General features: G+C 39.3%; 2 protein-coding genes across 6 annotated transcripts in view; one reads left to right on the top strand and one right to left on the bottom strand.

The window, feature by feature from the left end:
• Positions 1-6,407: 6,407 nt before the first annotated feature.
• On the bottom strand, positions 6,408-15,116 carry tmem68 (transmembrane protein 68). 5 transcript variants are annotated; one of them, XM_026313011.1, is made up of 9 exons: positions 14,988-15,116; positions 13,585-13,767; positions 12,738-12,911; positions 12,367-12,466; positions 11,197-11,364; positions 9,055-9,248; positions 8,814-8,874; positions 8,425-8,564; positions 6,408-8,234 (listed from the first exon to the last, which is right to left on the bottom strand). In XM_026313011.1, the coding sequence occupies exons 1-9, from the start codon at positions 15,030-15,032 to the stop codon at positions 8,130-8,132; spliced, it is 1,170 nt and encodes a 389-aa protein (XP_026168796.1). In that variant the 5' UTR covers positions 15,033-15,116; the 3' UTR covers positions 6,408-8,129. The 5 variants fall into 5 exon arrangements, with proteins under 5 accessions (XP_026168796.1, XP_026168799.1, XP_026168798.1 ...); XM_026313014.2 differs by lacking the exon at positions 14,988-15,116 and adding an exon at positions 14,342-14,442; XM_026313013.2 differs by lacking the exon at positions 14,988-15,116 and adding an exon at positions 14,230-14,368.
• Positions 14,956-19,073, top strand: part of tgs1 (trimethylguanosine synthase 1) — a 21,251-nt gene continuing 17,133 nt past the window's right edge. Inside the window, exons 1-9 of the mRNA XM_026313009.2 lie at positions 14,956-15,140; positions 15,258-15,310; positions 15,409-15,518; positions 15,656-15,737; positions 15,805-15,882; positions 16,050-16,595; positions 17,135-17,261; positions 17,598-17,684; positions 17,866-18,019. Coding sequence (XP_026168794.1) covers positions 15,031-15,140; positions 15,258-15,310; positions 15,409-15,518; positions 15,656-15,737; positions 15,805-15,882; positions 16,050-16,595; positions 17,135-17,261; positions 17,598-17,684; positions 17,866-18,019 — 1,347 coding nt within the window. The 5' untranslated portion in view covers positions 14,956-15,030. The remainder of the gene's footprint in view (positions 15,141-15,257; positions 15,311-15,408; positions 15,519-15,655; positions 15,738-15,804; positions 15,883-16,049; positions 16,596-17,134; positions 17,262-17,597; positions 17,685-17,865; positions 18,020-19,073) is intronic.

Here is a 19,073-nt window from a genome sequence, read left to right as displayed (position 1 = left end):
GTTTATAGTGTATGTTTAGTTATTGCCAGATAATTTAGTCAACGAGTGGGGAAATAAAAGGAGATGTTTGGATTTGGGAAGGTATTGGGGGTCTTTACGACCCTGACTGTAATGATTGTTGTTTTGTGTTTGGTTCACTATGAGTTTCGATTTTTGTATTTGTAGGCATACTGGTCACATGTGGGTGTTGCTGCATTCCCTGTATGAGATCCCTGGCGCTTCGGGTAATTTCATCCGCATTAGAGAAGCAGGACCTGAAGGTCCTCATGCCTTTATTGGCTACTGATCCTGATGATCTCAATAGTGGTGTTGCCATACTGAGGCCTATTGATGTGTGATCTCCTAGGGGAGATCAAAAGGGGGATATCAAATTTTGACATTTACATAGTGGGGGTGGGCTCTTAGGAGAGCCCAAAAGGGGGAATTGTGGGAATGCAGACACACTTTGTGTGACTAGTATGCAGCGTAGTGTGTAAAGTGTACTCCTGTATGTTTTAGACACGTGACAGGGTCACCGCTCTTCACTATGTCTTTACCATGAGGGAAGGTAAAGGGAATGACAACTCCATATATGGTAATAGTCCAAATTCCTTTTCTGGAAAAGTACTGGTATTTGGGGCGGTGGCCATCAGCTATATCTATTCTATAGTTTCCCCCTATAGCTCAGATCTCTCCGTGTGTCCCATGAGGGTTGATCTCCAGAGCGCTCTGTATAGTTTTAAATAAAACCTATGATCAGCTGAACCACTCCAGACGTCTTTGTGTACTTCCTCATCAAACGGACCTGGGTAAGTTAAATGCGAACTCAACAGTATCCACTGTAAGACAGACTATCTACAAATGGAGATAGTTCAGCACTGTTGCTACTCTCCCTAGGTGTGGTCGTTCTGTAATGATGACTGCAAGAGCACAGCGCAGAATGCTCAATGAGGTGAAGAAGAATCCTAGAGTGTCAGCTAAAGACTTACAGAAATCTCTGGCACATGGTAACATGTTTGTTGACAAATCTACAATAAGTAAAACATTAAACAGGAATGGAGTTCATGGGAAGACACCACGGAGGAAGCCACTACTGTCCAAGAAAAACATTGCAGCACGTTTGAAGTTTGCAAAAGAGCACCTGGATGTTCCACAGCACTACTGGCAAAATATTCTCTGGACAGATGAAACCAAAATTGAGTTGTTTGGAAAGAACACTCAACGCTATGTGTAGAGAAAAAAAGGCACAGCATACCAACATCAAACCCTCATCCCAACTGTGAAATATGGTGGAGGGGGCATCATGGTTTGGGGCTGCTTTGCTGCCTCGGCCTGGACGGATTGCTGTCATCGATGGAAAAATGAATTCCAGAGTTTATCAAGACATTTTGCAGGAAAACCATCTGTCTGCCAACTGAAGCTCAACAGAGGTGATGCAATAGGACAACGACCCAAAGCATAGAAGTAAATCAACAGAATGGCTTCAACAGAAGAAAATACGCCTTCTGGAGTGGCCCAGTCTTGAGCTCAACCCGATTGACTCCAAAATTTAATAGGGATTTTATCCAAGAATTTTCTGACTTTTTGTCTTCTCTATGTCACGCTCTGATAGTCTTGTTAAGAAAATGTTTTATTCTGTTTACATACAGTATTAAAAAATAATAGCAGTACAATGTGACTAACCAGAATAATCCAGGTTTTTAGTATATTTTTTATTGCTACATGGCAAACAAGTAACCAATAGGTGCAGTAGATTCTCAGAAAACAAACAAGACCCAGCATTCATGATATGCACGCTCTTAAGGCTGTGCAACTGGGCAATTCATTGAAAGGGGTGTGCTCAAAAAAATAACAGTGTGGCATTCAATCAGTGAGGTCATCAATTTTGTGAAAAAACAGGTGTGAATCAGGTGCCCCCTATTTAAGGATGAAGCCAGCACTTGTTGAACATGCATTTGAAAGCCTGAGGAAAATGGGTCGTTCAAGACATTGTTCAGAAGAACAGCGTACTTTGATTAAAAAGTTGATTGGAGAGGGGAAAACCTATAAAGAGGTGCAAAAAATTATAGGCTGTTCAGCTAAAATGATCTCCAATGCCTTAAAATGGAAGGCAAAACCTGAGAGACGTGGAAGAAAACGGAAGATAACCATCAAAATGGATCGAAGAATAACCAGAATGGCAAAGGCTCAGCCAACGATCAGCTCCAGGATGATCAAAGACAGTCTAGAGTTACCTGTAAGTACTGTGACAGTTAGAAGACGTCTGTGTGAAGCTAATCTATTTTCAAGAATCCCCCACAAAGTCCCTCTGTTAAAAAAAAGGCATGTGCAGAAGAGGTTACAATTTGCCAAAGAACACATCAACTGGCCTAAAGAGAAATGGAGGAACATTTTGTGGACTGATGAGAGTAAAATTGTTCTTTTTGGGTCCAAGGGCCATAGACAGTTTGTGAGACGACCCCCAAACTCTGAATTCAAGCCACAGTACACAGTGAAGACAGTGAAGCATGGTGGTGCAAGCATCATGATATGGGCATGTTTCTCCTACTATGGTGTTGGGCCTATTTATCGCATACCAGGGATCATGGATCAGTTTGCATATGTCAAAATACTTGAAGAGGTCATGTTGCCTTATGCTGAAGAGGACATGCCCTTGAAATGATTGTTTCAACAAGACAATGACCCCAAACACACTAGTAAACGAGCAAAGTCTTGGTTACAAACCAACAAAATTAATGTTATGGAGTGGCCAGCCCAATCCCTGGACCTTAATCCAATCGAGAACTTGTGGGGTGATATCAAAAATGCTGTTTCTGAAGCAAAACCAAGAAATGTAAATGAATTGTGGAATGTTGTTAAAGAATCATGGAGTGGAATAACAGCTGAAAGGTGCCACAAGTTGGTTGACTCCATGCCACACAGATGTGAAGCAGTTATAAAAACTGTGGTCATACAACTAAATATTAGTTTAGTGATTCACAGGATTGCTAAATCCTAGAAACAAAAACGTTTGTACAAAATAGTTTTGAGTTTGTACAGTCAACGGCAGACACTGCTATTTTTTTGAACACACCCCTTTCAATTAATTGCCCAGTTGCACAGCCTTAAGAGCGTGCATATCATGAATGCTGGGTCTTGTTTGTTTTCTGAGAATCTACTACACCTGCTGGTAACTTGTTTGCCATGTAGCAATAAAAAATATAAAAACCTGGATTATTCTGGTTTGTCACATTGTACTGCTATTATTTTGAACAATACTGTACATCCTTACACTTATCTTAGTATCCAAGTATTTGTTTCTTAATTCTGAGATGTCTGAAAGATAACTTTTGCCATCTGTGGGCTGGAGAACAACAACAGGATGGTTGACCATATTTTAATCCCATTTTATTGCCTAGTCTTAGAGACCACAGTTCTGGTCTCTTATCTAGATCTGGAAGATGGTTGACCGCTTTTTAACCCTTCTATCTTAATTTGACAGATGGTGGCCCTCACCTCATGAGGAATATACTCCTTTTGAATGGAATTCTGGTCACATAAGCTATAAAATGTCTACCCTGGCTGTGCCTAGCCAGTGATCTCTCACTCTGCATTCAGTGTGCTTAGTGACAGTTTACTCCTTTTGCAAGTAAAAGTGATCTAAACTCTGAAGTTCATCCTCTGAGTCTATTTTGTTAAGAATTTCCCTAACAGTCTCTTAATCTTGGGTGACTTTAATATCCATGTCTGTTGTCATTCAAAACCTCTGGTCAAAGAATTTTAATGTCTTATGGACTCTCTTAATTTCATACAATCTGTTACTGGACCTACACATCAGAGGGGTCACACTTTGAATTTAGTGTTTTTACGAGGTTTCTCTGTAATATTTAGCTATGTGATGCTGTTATCTCTGATCACTGTCCAGTTCTTTTTGATTCTGTTTTTCCATGTAATCCTCAAAACTCTTATCATTCTCCTCGTTACTCTAGATGTTTAAATTTCGCTGCTGCTAAGTTTTTCACTGATGTGTTTTTATCTACTCAACTTCCAACTGCTGTGAATGCTCTATCCTCTTGTCCATCCCGATGAATAAGTTGATCGATTCCACAGTACCTGCATTTCCACCTTGGTCTCAGCTGCTCCTTTGTGGTTACAGAGATCCAAGATGATGAGGAAAGCACAGCCATGGCTTCGTGCCATTACACAAGAGTGTAGTTGTGCTGAGTGCAGTTGGAAGAAAACTAAACTTCAGATATCGTATGAAATCTTCAGAGAATGTCTTAAACGCTATCAGAGTGCGGCTAAGAAAGCTCAGAGGAAATACGTCAGTACAATTAATGTTTTTTTAAACCCCACCCCTAGTACTTCATTGGAATTCTCTACTGAATTGTGTGAACAGTTTTTAAAACATTTTATCCTTGAAGTCCACTTGTTATTGCATTATCAATAGCTCTTGGAATCAAATGGAATTGTACTAGCTTCATTTAAACATGCTATAGTCCAACCATTGTCAAAAAAGCACCATCTTGAACAGCATGATCTGAATAACTATAGACCCATATCTAAATTATCTTTCATCTCAAAAGTTTTGAAAAAGTTTATTCCCAGAGCGGGATAACAGTCCGACTTCTCCCCCATTTTAGGTGGTTTGGTGGGCATAGCGGGTCAAGAGGTTGTTAAGTATGTTTCAAAGGACAAAAAATGGCTTGTTGGTAAAAACTGGCAAGGTGTAGAAAGGTATTATATGCAGCGGGGGGCCGCTGGTGGCATAGCGGTAGCGTGCCCATCCACGAATGCCGGCTGTCACAAACGACCTGGATGACTTCCCTCTCTCTCTCTCTCCACTGTCCTATCAATAAAGGCAGAAATGCCCGAAAAAATTAAAGAAAAAAAAAAAAAATTCAGCTCCTTCTAGTATGTCTATTATGTTAATTTTGACCTCAGATTTTAATTTAGTTTTAGTCATAGTCTTTTGACTAAAATGCAATTTTATTTTTAGTCATATTTTAGTCGTGCTTTGTTTTTGTTTTAGTCTAGTTTTAGTCAACTAAATCTACTGTAGATTTAGTCGACTAAAATCGACAAAATATTCTAAATTAAAATTAAATAAAAAACAAGTTTCATTAAGTATATATGGAATATGGCCTGGCCCTGTGATGGACTGGTGACCTGTCCAGGGTGTACCCCTGCCTTCCACCCGAGAGAGAGCTGGGATAGGCTCCAGCAGATCCCCGTGACCCTGAGCCAGGAAAAGCGGGTATAGAAAATGGATGGATGGATGGAATATGGCCTTTCCATAAAAGACCAAAAATTAGATATGCATTGTTTATAACATTGTTTATGACATTCTTCATTCTTTAAAGCAAAAGAGCAACTCTGTACTTAGCAGTAATGCCATTGCATCAAAGATGATACTGACTCATATATCTTCTCTTTGTTTTCTCCAGGCTGTTGCCATCTCATTATAGTTTAAGTCAGGCAGAAACCCAGTGTAGGCTATGATGATGTCGTGTACTCGCGCATCCCGCGTCACTAGGTGGATCAGTTACTTTTCAAATGTGCGTGTGTGTCTAAGAAGATTGATTCTGATTGGATCTTTTCTAAAAATGTCCCTCTCACATTTTCGTCTCGTTTTTGACTTCAACGAAAATGTCAGTATATTTTTATTTAATTTTCGTCGTCATCACTTAATTTTTATTTAGTTAACGTCTCATTTTCGTCAGTGAAAACATGTTGACGAAAGTTAACGAAAATACTTTGTCAACGAAATTAACACTGATGTCCACCAGTCTGCAAAAATATATCTCTGGTGTCACCTATACAAAAAATTTACTTGTTCAGATCAGATTTATAGAAATAAATTCATCAAGACCTCCGCTCCGCTGAGACCAACAAACTCAACAGCAACTCACTTTTCCTACGCAGACACCAAAATGATGATCATCAATTTTATCTCGGTGTACTCTATGATCTTGTGTTTCCTGCAAAAGCACCTCTGAGGAAGCAAAATCTCAAGAAAAGAAACACATAGAAGGGGATGTCACCAACGAAAAGCCTGCCCTTGAAATAGAGGGGTTTAAAGCCCACTTTTAACTGTCCATGACCATCCAATAGTTTGGTGATTGTCAATTTGCCAAATCATGGTTAGTGGATCTATTCGACACTTCATTTTTGTACATTAATCTGAACTCAACATAAAATGTGGGCCAGAAAATAAAACAGATAGAACATGAGTAAAGCACAGTTGAAAAAAATATATTTAATATTCTAAAATTATTTTTCTTCTAGTTTGGATAGCTGATTAACTAGTTCCTTTTCAAAACTGCTGTCTTGTCCTGTCCTCTTGTCACACAGTAGACACCAATATTTTCCAGTAAGCCATCTAAAAACCTGACCAGAGAAACTACAAGCAGTTACAGTATGTTAAATCAATTAGCAAAATAATGATATATTAATAAAATAGATTTATTATTAGGTTCAAGTGGATTTCAGTGTTTAAAAGTGCAACATTTATATTTCATTGACATAATTTAAAAATACATGTTAGATCATCTCAACACTAAAAACATATATAGAAAAAGGCAACCAGTTCACAGCAATAAAGAATCTAGTAAAGAATCATCCACAAACAGTTTCTGTTCTCAGAAAGGTTTCTCTGAAAAAACTAAAAATCTGAGTTGGCAGTGATTCTTTGAATATAACAAAATTTAAACATACATGTGATCGGAGTACAACACTGCTGATAAAGCACTACAAATCCAGGAAAGAAAAAAATGATCATGATCACATTATCATACATTATTACCATACACAAATGTACCAATATCAGTATTTATATCGCTATAATACAGTGAGAAGATCATGGGGTTTTGGGAGGGAATACTGATGGCTTGATGAGCAGTCACTGAAAGTACCTGACAAGTTTTCCACCAATGACACTTGTGTTGGTAATATTTGGTTAGCATTTGTGTGGGAGAGTTTTGTAAAAACCACCATCACATAAATGCCAGGACACAAGATGCCTACAGTGTGTTTACAATACAATATTCAAAGACTACTTGATGCATAATGAAAGTTATATGCTTCTCATGATGTTTTCAGGGAACCTATTTTAAAAAGGGCACTCTATTGACTTTACACTTAAAAGTTCAGTTTACTGGGAAGCTGAAAGTGTCAGTAGTTCCAAATATAAAATGAAAACCATTTTTTTAGCATGTCTAATATTGTTATTACTGGCATTCATCTATTGAAGTACTTACCTACATTAATTTTGATTTATTTCAGTTTTTGGTTTTCAAGTATCACTTTTATGAAATAAAATCTTATCACCCTGTTTGACTGATGAAAGACACCCACTGCAGCAGCTCTAAAAAAAGACCTCTTGTCAACTCCTGCTATTTTCAATGCTACATCTTTTATTACTTTTATTAAGTAATCCATTGCTGTTTTCTTTTGAGTAATCAGTTACTTGTTCACAGTTACTCTTTAAAATGTCAATAAATGGTGTAAAATATACATCATTGCATTTGTATAGTGCAAAGTAAAAATCCACATATTCAGTTTTAATTGATATAAAACAGAAAATAGCCAATAGTTACTGGAACATATGTCAATTCATTTTGTTGTGCTGATTTCAAAACATGCTGGTTAGTTTTGTGTCTGAACCCTAGGTAACCAATATTAGAATTGGGAGCAAGAAACATGAGACATTCAGATCCTTACAACTTAAAAGCCTGTATTGAGTAAAAAATACACCTCAGTCAACAGAGGACAGTTCACTCACAAAACAACTCTAATAATATTTTCAGCAGGTCTTCCCTTGTGATTGTGTTTCTGATCTGTTTCATTTTTGAAGGTCAATTATTAAAACAGCAACACATAATTTGTGCAACCATGGACAAAATAAAAGGAATGTAGGATAGGAAACCTTACAGTACATCATAATTGAATACAACGGAAAGTACAGTCTCCCAAATGACCAAAACATGGTTCACCTGTGTCTGCTCTGCCTAGTCTAACTCTGCAATTTAATCCCACGAATTATTCTGTGTTCCATTGTTTGCTCCCAATCAAAGATGACCAAACTTATGTGCTGTTACAGCACATTACAAGCAATCGTCTGCATAGTCACATGCATTGGACATTTGGTCTCTGTTGTTGAGCTGTTGATGTTATTGACCTTTATTTTTGGTGTGAAAACGCTCCAACAAGGCTCTCAGGATGCTCCCTGGGGTCTGCTGGTGCTGGGCGATCAGAAACTGCACTGCCTGATGCACCTGCAGAGCAAATAAACAGTCAGCAGCACTATGTAAAAATGACTGTTGCTTTGTGTAACCGCTCATATTACTGGTAACATCCACAAGACATCCCTTTAATGTAATCACATAGAAGAATGACATTAAAAATGAAGCAAAGAAGAAGACAGAAATGTAGTTCTTAGCAGTGCAAAAACTTCAGCTAACTCACCTTTTCTGCCAGCTCTGCAGCATTTATGTTTGGGTCATATGGAATGGGATCACCAAGGAAGGTCCGAAACTTCACAGGAAACCCACCATAAACAGGAGCTACAGGGAGACGAAACCTCTCATATACCCAGCGGAAAAATCCTGGACAGAAAGAGACAGAATGAGTGAGTATTGTAGAAGAAAAAAAAAAAACACACACCATGGCTACAGACGAGGACAAACAAATAAGTTACTATCACATTGAGACCACCTGAGTGAGGTCAGTATGTTTATATAGAATGTGTCTGTAGAGTGAGCTGTGCTGCTTTTTCTGTGTGTAATGTTGTCCTGTACAAACTTCCAGGTCAGTGGTACCATCAGTTCAGTGATGTTTTCTGTGATTTAACTTACTGAGAGTGCCCAGAGATCTGAAGCCTTCACGCACATTTTGAGTAAACATTGGAATTACTGGCTGAAAGACATTAAAGATGAGAATTAAAGATGAGAATTTTCTATTCTGCAGAATTCTATCATGTGAGGAAGACACTGCACTGTGCTGCATTGAGACACTTGTTTTGTTTTTTTATAGCAGAGCAGCAACAAGAATCAACTGTATCTACAAGAACGGGAGCTTTCATGAATAACAACACACCACTTGAGAGTCGATGGCAACCTGGGCAAAACCTTTGCGTTTTCCCCAGAGAAGAGGGTAGGTCTCGTCACTGAACAGAGCCTCACGCACTCCACCTGGAGAAATTCCCAACAGGTGACCATTCTTCAGAGCCCGCACACACTCTTCCTGAGGACCATGGATCACACTGAACACCTCCAAAAGCAACTTGAAACCTAGAGGAACAGGACATAATGAGCCACCGTAAGGACAGAGTACTTGCTGAGGGGAGGAGAAAAGAAATCAATCACAACAACTTTTCCAGCCCAGCCAAGCAAAAATATTTTTGCAACATTTTTCCACTCCTTATGCAGAATTGAAAGTGTGCATAAAAACATACAGCGGGGAAAATAAGTATTTGACACGTCAGCATTTTTATCAGTAAGGGGATTTCTAAGTGGGCTATTGACACACAATTTCCACCAGATGTAGCCATCAAGCCAAATATTGAATTCATACAAAGAAATCAGAACATTTAAGTATACAAGTTGAGTCATAATAAATAAAGTGAAATGACACAGGGAATAAGTATTGAACACATGAAGATAAGAAGGTGCAAAATGGCAGGAGATCACCTGAAATCTGTCAGTATTACGAAAGAAACCCTGCCCCCTATCAGTACTAATTGATATCAGCTGCTTTAGTCCTAATTGATAGGCCTATAAAGGCTTCTCATTACCCAGGAGGCACACAGGAAAGACTTCATGATGGGTAAAAGCAAAGAACTCTCTCAAGATCTTCGTAATCTTATCGTTGAAAAGCATTTTGATGGGAATGGTTATAGGCGCATTTCCAGAATGCTGAATATTCCTGTGAGCACTGTGGGGGCCATTATCCGGAAATGGAAAGAGCATCAGTTCACCATAAACCGGCCACGATCAGGTGCTCCATGTAAGATCCCTGTCCGAGGAGTCCAAAGAATAATCAGGAGAGTTCTCCAAGACCCAAGAACCACTCGGGCAGAACTTCAGGAAGACCTTGCATCAGCAGGTACTGTTGTTTCAAAGAAAACTATAAGCAATGCACTGAACCGCGATGGCATCCATGCACGCTCACCACGTAAGACTCTACTGCTGAACAAAAACCATGTTGAGGCTCGGTTAAAGTTTGCGAAAGAGCATTTGGAGAAGCCTGTGGATTATTGGGAGACTATAGTATGGTCAGATGAAAGCAAAATTGAACTTTTTGGCAGTCATTCTACACACCATGTTTGGAGAAGAAATGGCACTGCCCACTACCCCAAGAACACCATACCAACAGTTAAGTTTGGGGGTGGAAGCATCATGGTTTGGGGCTGCTTTTCAGCAAGGGGTACTGGCAGACTTCATATTATTGAAGGCAGGATGAATGGAGAAATGTACCGGGACATTCTGGATAAAAATCTGCTGCCATCTACCAGAAAGCTGAAAATGAAAAGAGGGTGGACATTTCAGCAAGACAATGATCCCAAACACAAGGCCAAGGAAACAATGAAGTGGTTTCAAAGAAAGAAAATCAAGTTGCTTGAATGGCCCAGTCAATCACCTGACCTAAATCCCATAGAAAATCTGTGGAGAGAACTGAAGATCAAAGTTCATAAAAGAGGCCCAAGGAACCTTCAAGATTTAAAGACCATTTGTGTGGAAGAATGGGCCAGAATCACTCCTGAGCAATGCAGACAACTGGTCTCTCCATACAAGAGGCGTCTAGAAGCTGTGATCACCAACAAAGGCTTTTCTACAAAGTATTAAATAAAGTGTGTTCAATACTTATTCCCTGTGTCATTTCACTTTATTTATTATGACTCAACTTGTATACTTAAATGTTCTGATTTCTTTGTATGAATTCAACATTTGGCTTGATGGCTACATCTGGTGGAAATTGTGTGTCAATAGCCCACTTAGAAATCCCCTTACTGATAAAAATGCTGATGTGTCAAATACTTATTTTCCCCGCTGTATGGCTGGAAAGGCACCAACAAAGAGTACACAAATATAAAAATACTCAGACTGATTTGGATGTGGACTTTTCCTGTGCTATCTTAATTTTGAGTATATTAGAAACAATCCATCTGCCTTTTAATACTACTTTTATTGTTCATAACAAAGAACATAAAACACACACACAAAAAAAAAGTGTGAGTACCTGGGATCTTGAAGAGGAAATGGTCAGCTACAGAGTGACATGTCCGTCCCTTTTGAATGATAACACTGGCCAGGAAGTAGTAGTAGTCAATGGGAATGGCTCCATGATAGTACACTATCAGTGCTGGTCCTTTGTCAGGGATCTTTTCCATCCCATGGATCTCATAACCTGATACATGTCAATGTACATGACAAATGAAAAATATATAACGCTGATAAGAACTGTGGCCCTGACAGCTCACTGCACTGTAGCTTAAAAGCATATGGAAACAAAAAAAAAGAACCGGTGCTTCATTTAGCTGTCACAAGAAACATAAAATATAATTATCAGCGCTGGCCAAATAAACACAGGCCTGTCAATCTAACTATTTATTTTTACTTTGCCTTCATTATAGAAAAACATTTTTGGAACATACCCTTGACTCTTGTTACTTATTTTGTAATAGAATATATAGCAATATTAGTGCTATGATGAACTGCATTGTTCAAGTGAGCCATGATAGTGTCACAGTGACAGAATACACAAAGACCCTAAAACTGAAGCAGTGAAATACAGCTGCGCTATCACTGAAGCTGTTTTTGTAAATTATAGGCTATATCTGCTATTTTTGTTAAAGTTGACAAACAATCTGTTGAAACGTTATATAGTTTTAAATCATAGGTCACTGCCCTTGCATTGCAATAGTCACTATGAATATGCTTTACCTATTAATATTTTTTCTTATCAAATATTGTATTTTAGGACAGCATATAATACAAACATAATGACTCTCACATCGTTTACACAGCTCACCTAATGAGCCTATCTGGGCTAGGTGGAGTGAAAACAATCTGAAAAGCAAATTTGAATTTTCTACCAGCTTTCCCTTAGACTGATGAAGCTACGATTAGTGGTGAAACATTTCAACCTAATTACTAGAAGTCCAGTTTTCATGACTCAGCTTCAAGATAACTTCTAATGACTCTTGACCCATTTACCTAGTCCACCTAATGAGCCTATTTAAGGCTAGGGGTGGAGTGAGACCACCTCAAAGACAATTTTTGACAAAATGGGTAGCTGACTGACAAAATATTTATAAACAACAAGCAAGTACAGAGAATATGAGGAGGAGAGAGAAGGGAGAAAGAAGCACAAGACATACATTTGTATCTGAAGCCCACAGTGTTTTACCATGCCATATGGCTCCATGTCCATCCCAGAGGGTAGCCAGAGTCTTCCGGGCTCCATCCCACAGGTTGTTGCTGTAAGCTTCTCTTAGCTGATTCTTCCTCTATTTGAAGAAAATATCAGATTATGGCATATCAAAATTATGACAGGAAAACAACAGGTTCTAATGTTAGTTGTTTTGTCCAAAACTCTTATTCCTAATATTCAGCTTTATTAATGGAGTGATAGAGTATGCTATAAATGTATCATGGTACCCTAAAACGTCTGACCAAGATGTACATTTTATGGCATTTTACACATTTGTGAATGCTCGTAAACATGAGCTGTGCTTCACAGACAACACAGTGCAGATGATAGAAAGAGTGTCTGCATACCTTATAGACATGAAGGAAGAGTATAGACAGGTAAAGTAGGATGACAATGAGAAACGGCACAATAAAGACAATGGCGAGAGGGGTAAAAACCCAAAGCAGGTACTCCAAAACACTCAGGTAGTCCTCCACTTGACCAAGGCCTGCCCATTCCTCCCATGCATGAAACACGCATGCCTGAGAATGAAGGCAAGAACCATCAATTATATTCAATCCATATTTTTATGGACTGAAACATCTCTGAAACAATGTCATGAAATCTATGTACAGGCATTCACTTGTCAAAACTAAGGATTTTCAGGGAACGCACAATAATACTCATACACTTAAGAACACACGCAGCTGCTGTGGAAACAACACAAGAAATACATGTCATATAACAGTCTACCAACAGTGTTACTCTTCAGGTACAGCATTTCAGACCATAAACTTTATCAAAACAAACTTGGAGAATAACATTTACCATATACTTAGTTTAATAGCATAAAGCTTGTTAGTTGTGAGTGGCAGTCTCACAAAAACTCAGCAGATACGTGATGACAGTAGGCTCTTTAAACTACTGGAGCCCACAGTAAAATAAAGCGTGGTGTATTTTTCTTTTGCAGTAGTTGCAGTATTAGTCATTTAGAAAATGATTATTTTCAATGTGACACACTGAGGAGCAGTTTAGCGTTCATTGTCTTGCTCAAATGTGCAGTCTGTGGACTCCAACATTACTGATATACTAATGAACATTAGTTTCAATCCAGTAATCAACCACTTCCTTAAGTAATTAAATAAAACAGTGCATGAACAGAGCCAATACTATTTCTGGATATAAACGTGGGGGGCAAATGGACAGGGTTCATACCAAAAGGGAGACAGTATCCTCTGCTCCCATCAGACATGACTGGTTTCGACTGTCCGGCATGCTGTTGTACTGCCAGTCACTACAGCTGTAGTTCAAGCAGCTGATGGTGCGATTGGTAGTCTGACAGCCTCGGTGGGAAGGATGCCACTGCACGGAGAACATCTGCTGCTGTGTACAAGTCAGCTAAAGGACAGGAAACACCGCTCAGTTTTATAAGTCAATTTATGCAGGAGCCGAAATATTCTTCTTGTTACATTCCATCTCATTTAGGTAAAGTACAGATGTCCATGTCAGAAAAACACAAGTACATGTGATGGAGTTTGATTGCTTTCTTAATCAGAAAGTTAATGAGAACATTTTAGAATTCGTTTAGAAAACCAGTATCGGTATTTAAACGACACACGCAGCCCTGACAGCTACATTACACATGATTTAATGGGAGCCAGCGTTAGTGTTTAGCTTAACGTTACAACCTAACGGCAGCCCTAAAGAACAAACGAGCGAAAACATCAAATATGTTCATAAAAACAGAAGCTGAAGCTATGACCTAACTTACGTTAACGTTAAATCAGCAGAACTGGACAACCTGAACTGAAAGCAAGCCTTCGGTCATAACGTCAACACAGAAGAAACAGAAAGCGTTACCTTAGACAGTCACCCTGTTAACTGGGTCACTTAAAACATGCGACTACATATTTATTTGTAAAACCAGGACAACATATGAATCTTAGCTAAAAATGTATCCAATTCCTTATACCGGAAGACTTTTGGTGTGACACCATTAGGTGTTTGGTTGATTTAGTGTCACTGGAAACCACGGTACCAATAAAAGAATTCCCACTGAAAACTGAAAATGAAACTTCCCGTTTAATTACATGTGTTTAATCACGCAGCCATCAAAATAAAAACGTAGAAGTATAAAATGCTTTTTACGCAGCCTAAGCACATCGAGGGAGAATAAGAAAAGTGAAGTGAGGTTAATGGTGGCGAAAAGGGAAAGAAAAGGGCGACTAGAACATTTTTAAGGGTTTCTATGAAATTCCGGTCCAAAAAAAAGAGTATATGGCCTCTATTAATATATAGGAAATAGGAAATACAATATTTCTCAATAAACACTTAATACACATAGTAGTGCAATATTGGTGTATTGAGAGCCACTGTACATGGCAGAGTCAAATAGAGTCTTGTATGTTAAAACGTACTTGGCAATATAACAGACACTGGTATTTTTATAATAAAAAATATTATGAATTTATATATACAATGACATACATTGTTCAAATCAAGAATAAAAAGTCATTGTTTAAATCCTGGTTAGTGGAAATAACACTTTTATTTTGACAAGACGTGACCGGAAGCGTAATTGTTGCACTTAACTGCGGAACGGAGGAGCATCGGCTTACCCATGCTGGTGGTGTGAGTTGCAGAAACCAGGAGTCGATTGTCATGATGTTGGAGAGGAGCAGGTTGGCAGTAGTGGCGGATATCTTTTTCAGCAAGAGACGTTCATTTGAGGAGGAGAGAATCCACTGTCTCTGCTCCAGAGCCTTCATACAGTGAGTGGGTCTTACGTTACTTCTCGATACGCATACATGATGGTGAACACATTTAAACGTGAATTAGGTTAGAGCTCAAGAGTTGCTGGTGTTGAGCGTTTTGTGTTTTCTGTCTAGAGATCGAGAGCTATATCGCTCAGATAATACACGGGCAGACACTGCAGTCCATGGTATGTTATTGGCTACCATTTTAGCTGATTCTCAAGTTTTCTACGGGTTTAATTAACTGAAGAAAGATGACTGTACCTCACATACCTTTTCCCCCAAGGCACAGATGATGAAGTGGAGGTTGACGAGGAAGAGCTGGATGAGGAGGCTCAGTTGATGGCCAGCATGGGTCTACCTCTGGCTTTTGTCAGCTCATCTGAACAGAGAAAGGTAGATAAGAGCTTCTGCAGGATGCTCCCCTCAAGATGATATTTGTGTGTGTGCTGTTATGTTATTTTTGAAACGATGAAGTGAGTAAAGTGTGTAGTTTTTTCTGAGGAATGTTCCAGTTTGTAATCATGTGATAGGGAGAGAGGTCTAACAGGAAACCTGCCACATACTGGGCAGACGCAGCTGAAGATGAGCAAGATCTACAAATTGACCACAAAGGTACAGTTATTATTATTATGATTATTATTATGTGTTTATGATGTTATTGACTTGTAATTTTACATAGATGATGAGAGGGAAGTGTATGATTCACTGGAAGAAGGAGCAGCAGGGATCCAAGATGCTGGCTGGGAGACCTACTGGGGTAATGAGGACAAGACAAAGATTACAACAGAGTACACACACTGTACAGTTGCACATTGAACCCACCAAAAGTTGTAGCATCACTTTGACAAAATAATCTTAACTCACAGTCCATATACTCATATACTGCTTCTCCATTTTTCTTCATTTTCTGTATATCTCCTGAAGCTCAACAGGGTGAAGCACTGCTGTGGAGCAGCTGGCTGGAGACACATCCAGAGGCCAAGCTCCTGTTTGCAGATGATCCAGGATCAGTTATTGCTCCATGGGATGACCATGCTACTAAGGCTGTCTGGGACAAACATGCTGCTGACACCTATTACTCCTACTGGGAGCAGTTCTCATACTGGGCAGCACAAGGCTGGACTGCTGACCAGTTTGTCTGCAACGGAAGCACTGGTGGCGAAACAGCAGCAGAAGGCATAATGGACAGAGGCACTGAGATACACTCAGAGGCAATGATGAATGGACAGACTGGCACTGAGAACCAACTTGTTGAGGACTTGAGTGATTTGATTGGACAGAGCTGCACTTTAGAAGCAAAAGGGAGCTCTGTGACTGACTCACAGTTACACACAGCATGTGTGAGCATCGCTGATATTAGAAAGCTTTCAGAGGTAGAGCTCTGTGGCTCCAATGATCCCTCTGATGGTGGGAATGATAACAAGAGATCTGCCACCTCCTCACAGCATAGAGCCAAACATACATACGTAGGTAATAACTGATTGTCTTTGTGCCACTGTCAATACTGTGCTGTAAACTTTGCTCCCTTATTATGCAAACTGCTTTGTCTCTTGTGTTTTAGTACCACATTTTTAGTCTACTTTTTTTTATCTTAAAATCTCTAACAGTCATAATCTTACTGGCAAAAGTTGTTACAAAACAAAAACTACTGCATCTGAATGCAAAATATAGCATGTGCCACTCAAAGTTCCTAAATGCTGGTACGTTTCATTGTTGCTTTGTTTCTGGCAGCTACACTACAAAACATGCCTGGAAAGTCATGAAAATGTTAAAATATACACTGGTACAATAATGTGTTAAACCAATATGGATTGTGATGTTTAATTTTTCAAAGGAAAAATCATAATTATGTTAAACCTTCATTCACAATATACATCATATAATATATTTTACAGTATACTAATATTCACTTTTCATGCTGCTTCAGACTTAATAACACAAATTTGAATGGTTTAAATTTATACATGGTATGAGCTGTGGCAGTAAATATCTTGTATGTTTTGACTCAGAGTCCCAGCAGGCTGCTCGCAGCCCTGACAGACAGTATGACTCGTGGAATAAGAGTAAAGAATCTGATGACGACGATGGTGATGATGACAAACCCCCAGGAGAAGGAAATGCTAAAGTCAAGCGCAGGTGAGATTTTACTGGCTGCGATTCAGGCTTTAACATTCCCTCTTCTCCACCAGTTTCTGAAAACTTGCTGCTTAAATTTTTCAGATGTAACCATAGGTCATTATATATTGTTTAAAACCAGGGAATAAACATCCCCTGAAAAAATTAAAAAAAAAATGTGATTTTAAATCAGATAATATTTGAACCAAATGTTACAGAACTTGAATGTAACAATCATAATTTAAAGAAATATCTAATGTTACATTTAAGTAATTAGAGAGCCTCTGTGTTTCTATTGATTCTGAATTTTCTTGAGCATGTATTATGTATTATGCAGTATTTTCTGTTTATCTGTAGTCATGAGCTGGATGTGGAAGAGAACCCAAATTTGACACCCGACGAAGCATGGCATACACTGGGACTCAAACACAATCCAAAGCCTGTGTAAGTCCGATCCATTCATGCAGCAGGCTTATTTGACTTCTTTCCTGGTTTCCTGCCCTTTATGTCCTCTGGTACCTGCTACATTTCACTCTAGTTGGTGTACGACCTCTCGCAGTCTGTTGTTAAACAGACTCATTTTAGTATTGGACTGAATAAGATTATATTTGTGTTTGTGTGTCAGGTTCAACAGTGTGTTGAGCTTCAAAAGGGGTGCCAGTCAGAGGCACTTGAGGCAGTGGTGGACTAAGAGAGCAGTCCGTAGCACCAACAAACACACCAGATTCTTGGAGACAGGGGGAGACCCGCAGCCACAGATCAGCACCTGTCTCTACAAGGTACCACCTGTAAACATAGGAAGGCAGTTTTGGATTGGAGGAAGGTCCCACAGTAATTGCTGGGAATGGGCGTATAGTTGGCAAAGTAATCCATATGGACTCATTTCAGCTCCATGTTGGATATTTCCAATCTGAGAGCTGCAGAGTGCTTATGTTTAAATATAGTTAAATTTAGATTAACTCTGTATATAGCACAATGGCAGTTTCATTGGGTGAAAGGAATAAATCTGGAATATTAATTTAAATTCACCTAAAGTACATCAACAATAGGGACCTGCTATAATGCATTCAGAAAGTATTCACTTTTTTCAATTTTTGTTATGTTGCAGCCAATTGTTTAAATTAATTTTTGTCCATGTGCTACCTCTGTGTTGTCTTGGTTGTGAGATTAGGGCCATTGTCATGTTGGAAGGTGACGCTTCAGCCCAGTCTGAGGTCCTGAGAGCTGGGGAACAGGTTTTCATTGAGGATATCGCATTCAACATTCACATGCAATTTATTTGTAGAGCCCCAAATCACAAAACAATAATCTCAAGGCACTTTACAAAAAAACCCAACTAATCCCTTATGAGCAAGCACATGGCGACAGTGGAGAGGAAAAAAATTCCAGCAGAACCAGGCTCAGTTTGGGCGGCCATCTGCCTCGACCGGTTGGGGTGAGTAGATAGAGGAGAGAGAAAAGAACAGCAACAATAAACAAGAAATTGACACTGCAGGTTGGTGGGGCCAGTAACTGCACATCAGCGATATACAGCTCCAGGACCAGGGACACCTGCAGAAGGTACAGAGAGAGACAGAGAGACAGAGAACAAAGTTAATGGCATTCAATGGTGGAATATACATGTGAGGGGGGAGGAGAGGGGAAGGGAAGGGAGGGGAGGGGAGGGTTAGGGTAGGGGAGCTCAGTGCACCGATGGTCCTCAGGCAATCTAGGCCTATAGCAGCATAACTAAGGGATGGTTCAGGGTTACCTGAAGCCAGCCCTAGCTATATGCTTTGTCAAAAAGGAAGGTTTTAAGTCTAGCCTTCAAAGTACAGAGTGTGTCTGTCTCCT

This window comes from Mastacembelus armatus, chromosome 17 (assembly GCF_900324485.2).
Source record: "Mastacembelus armatus chromosome 17, fMasArm1.2, whole genome shotgun sequence".
NCBI classification, from domain to species: Eukaryota; Metazoa; Chordata; class Actinopteri; order Synbranchiformes; family Mastacembelidae; genus Mastacembelus; species Mastacembelus armatus.
Note: the sequence above shows the minus strand (reverse complement) of the source record. Positions and strands in the feature narration are given on the sequence as shown.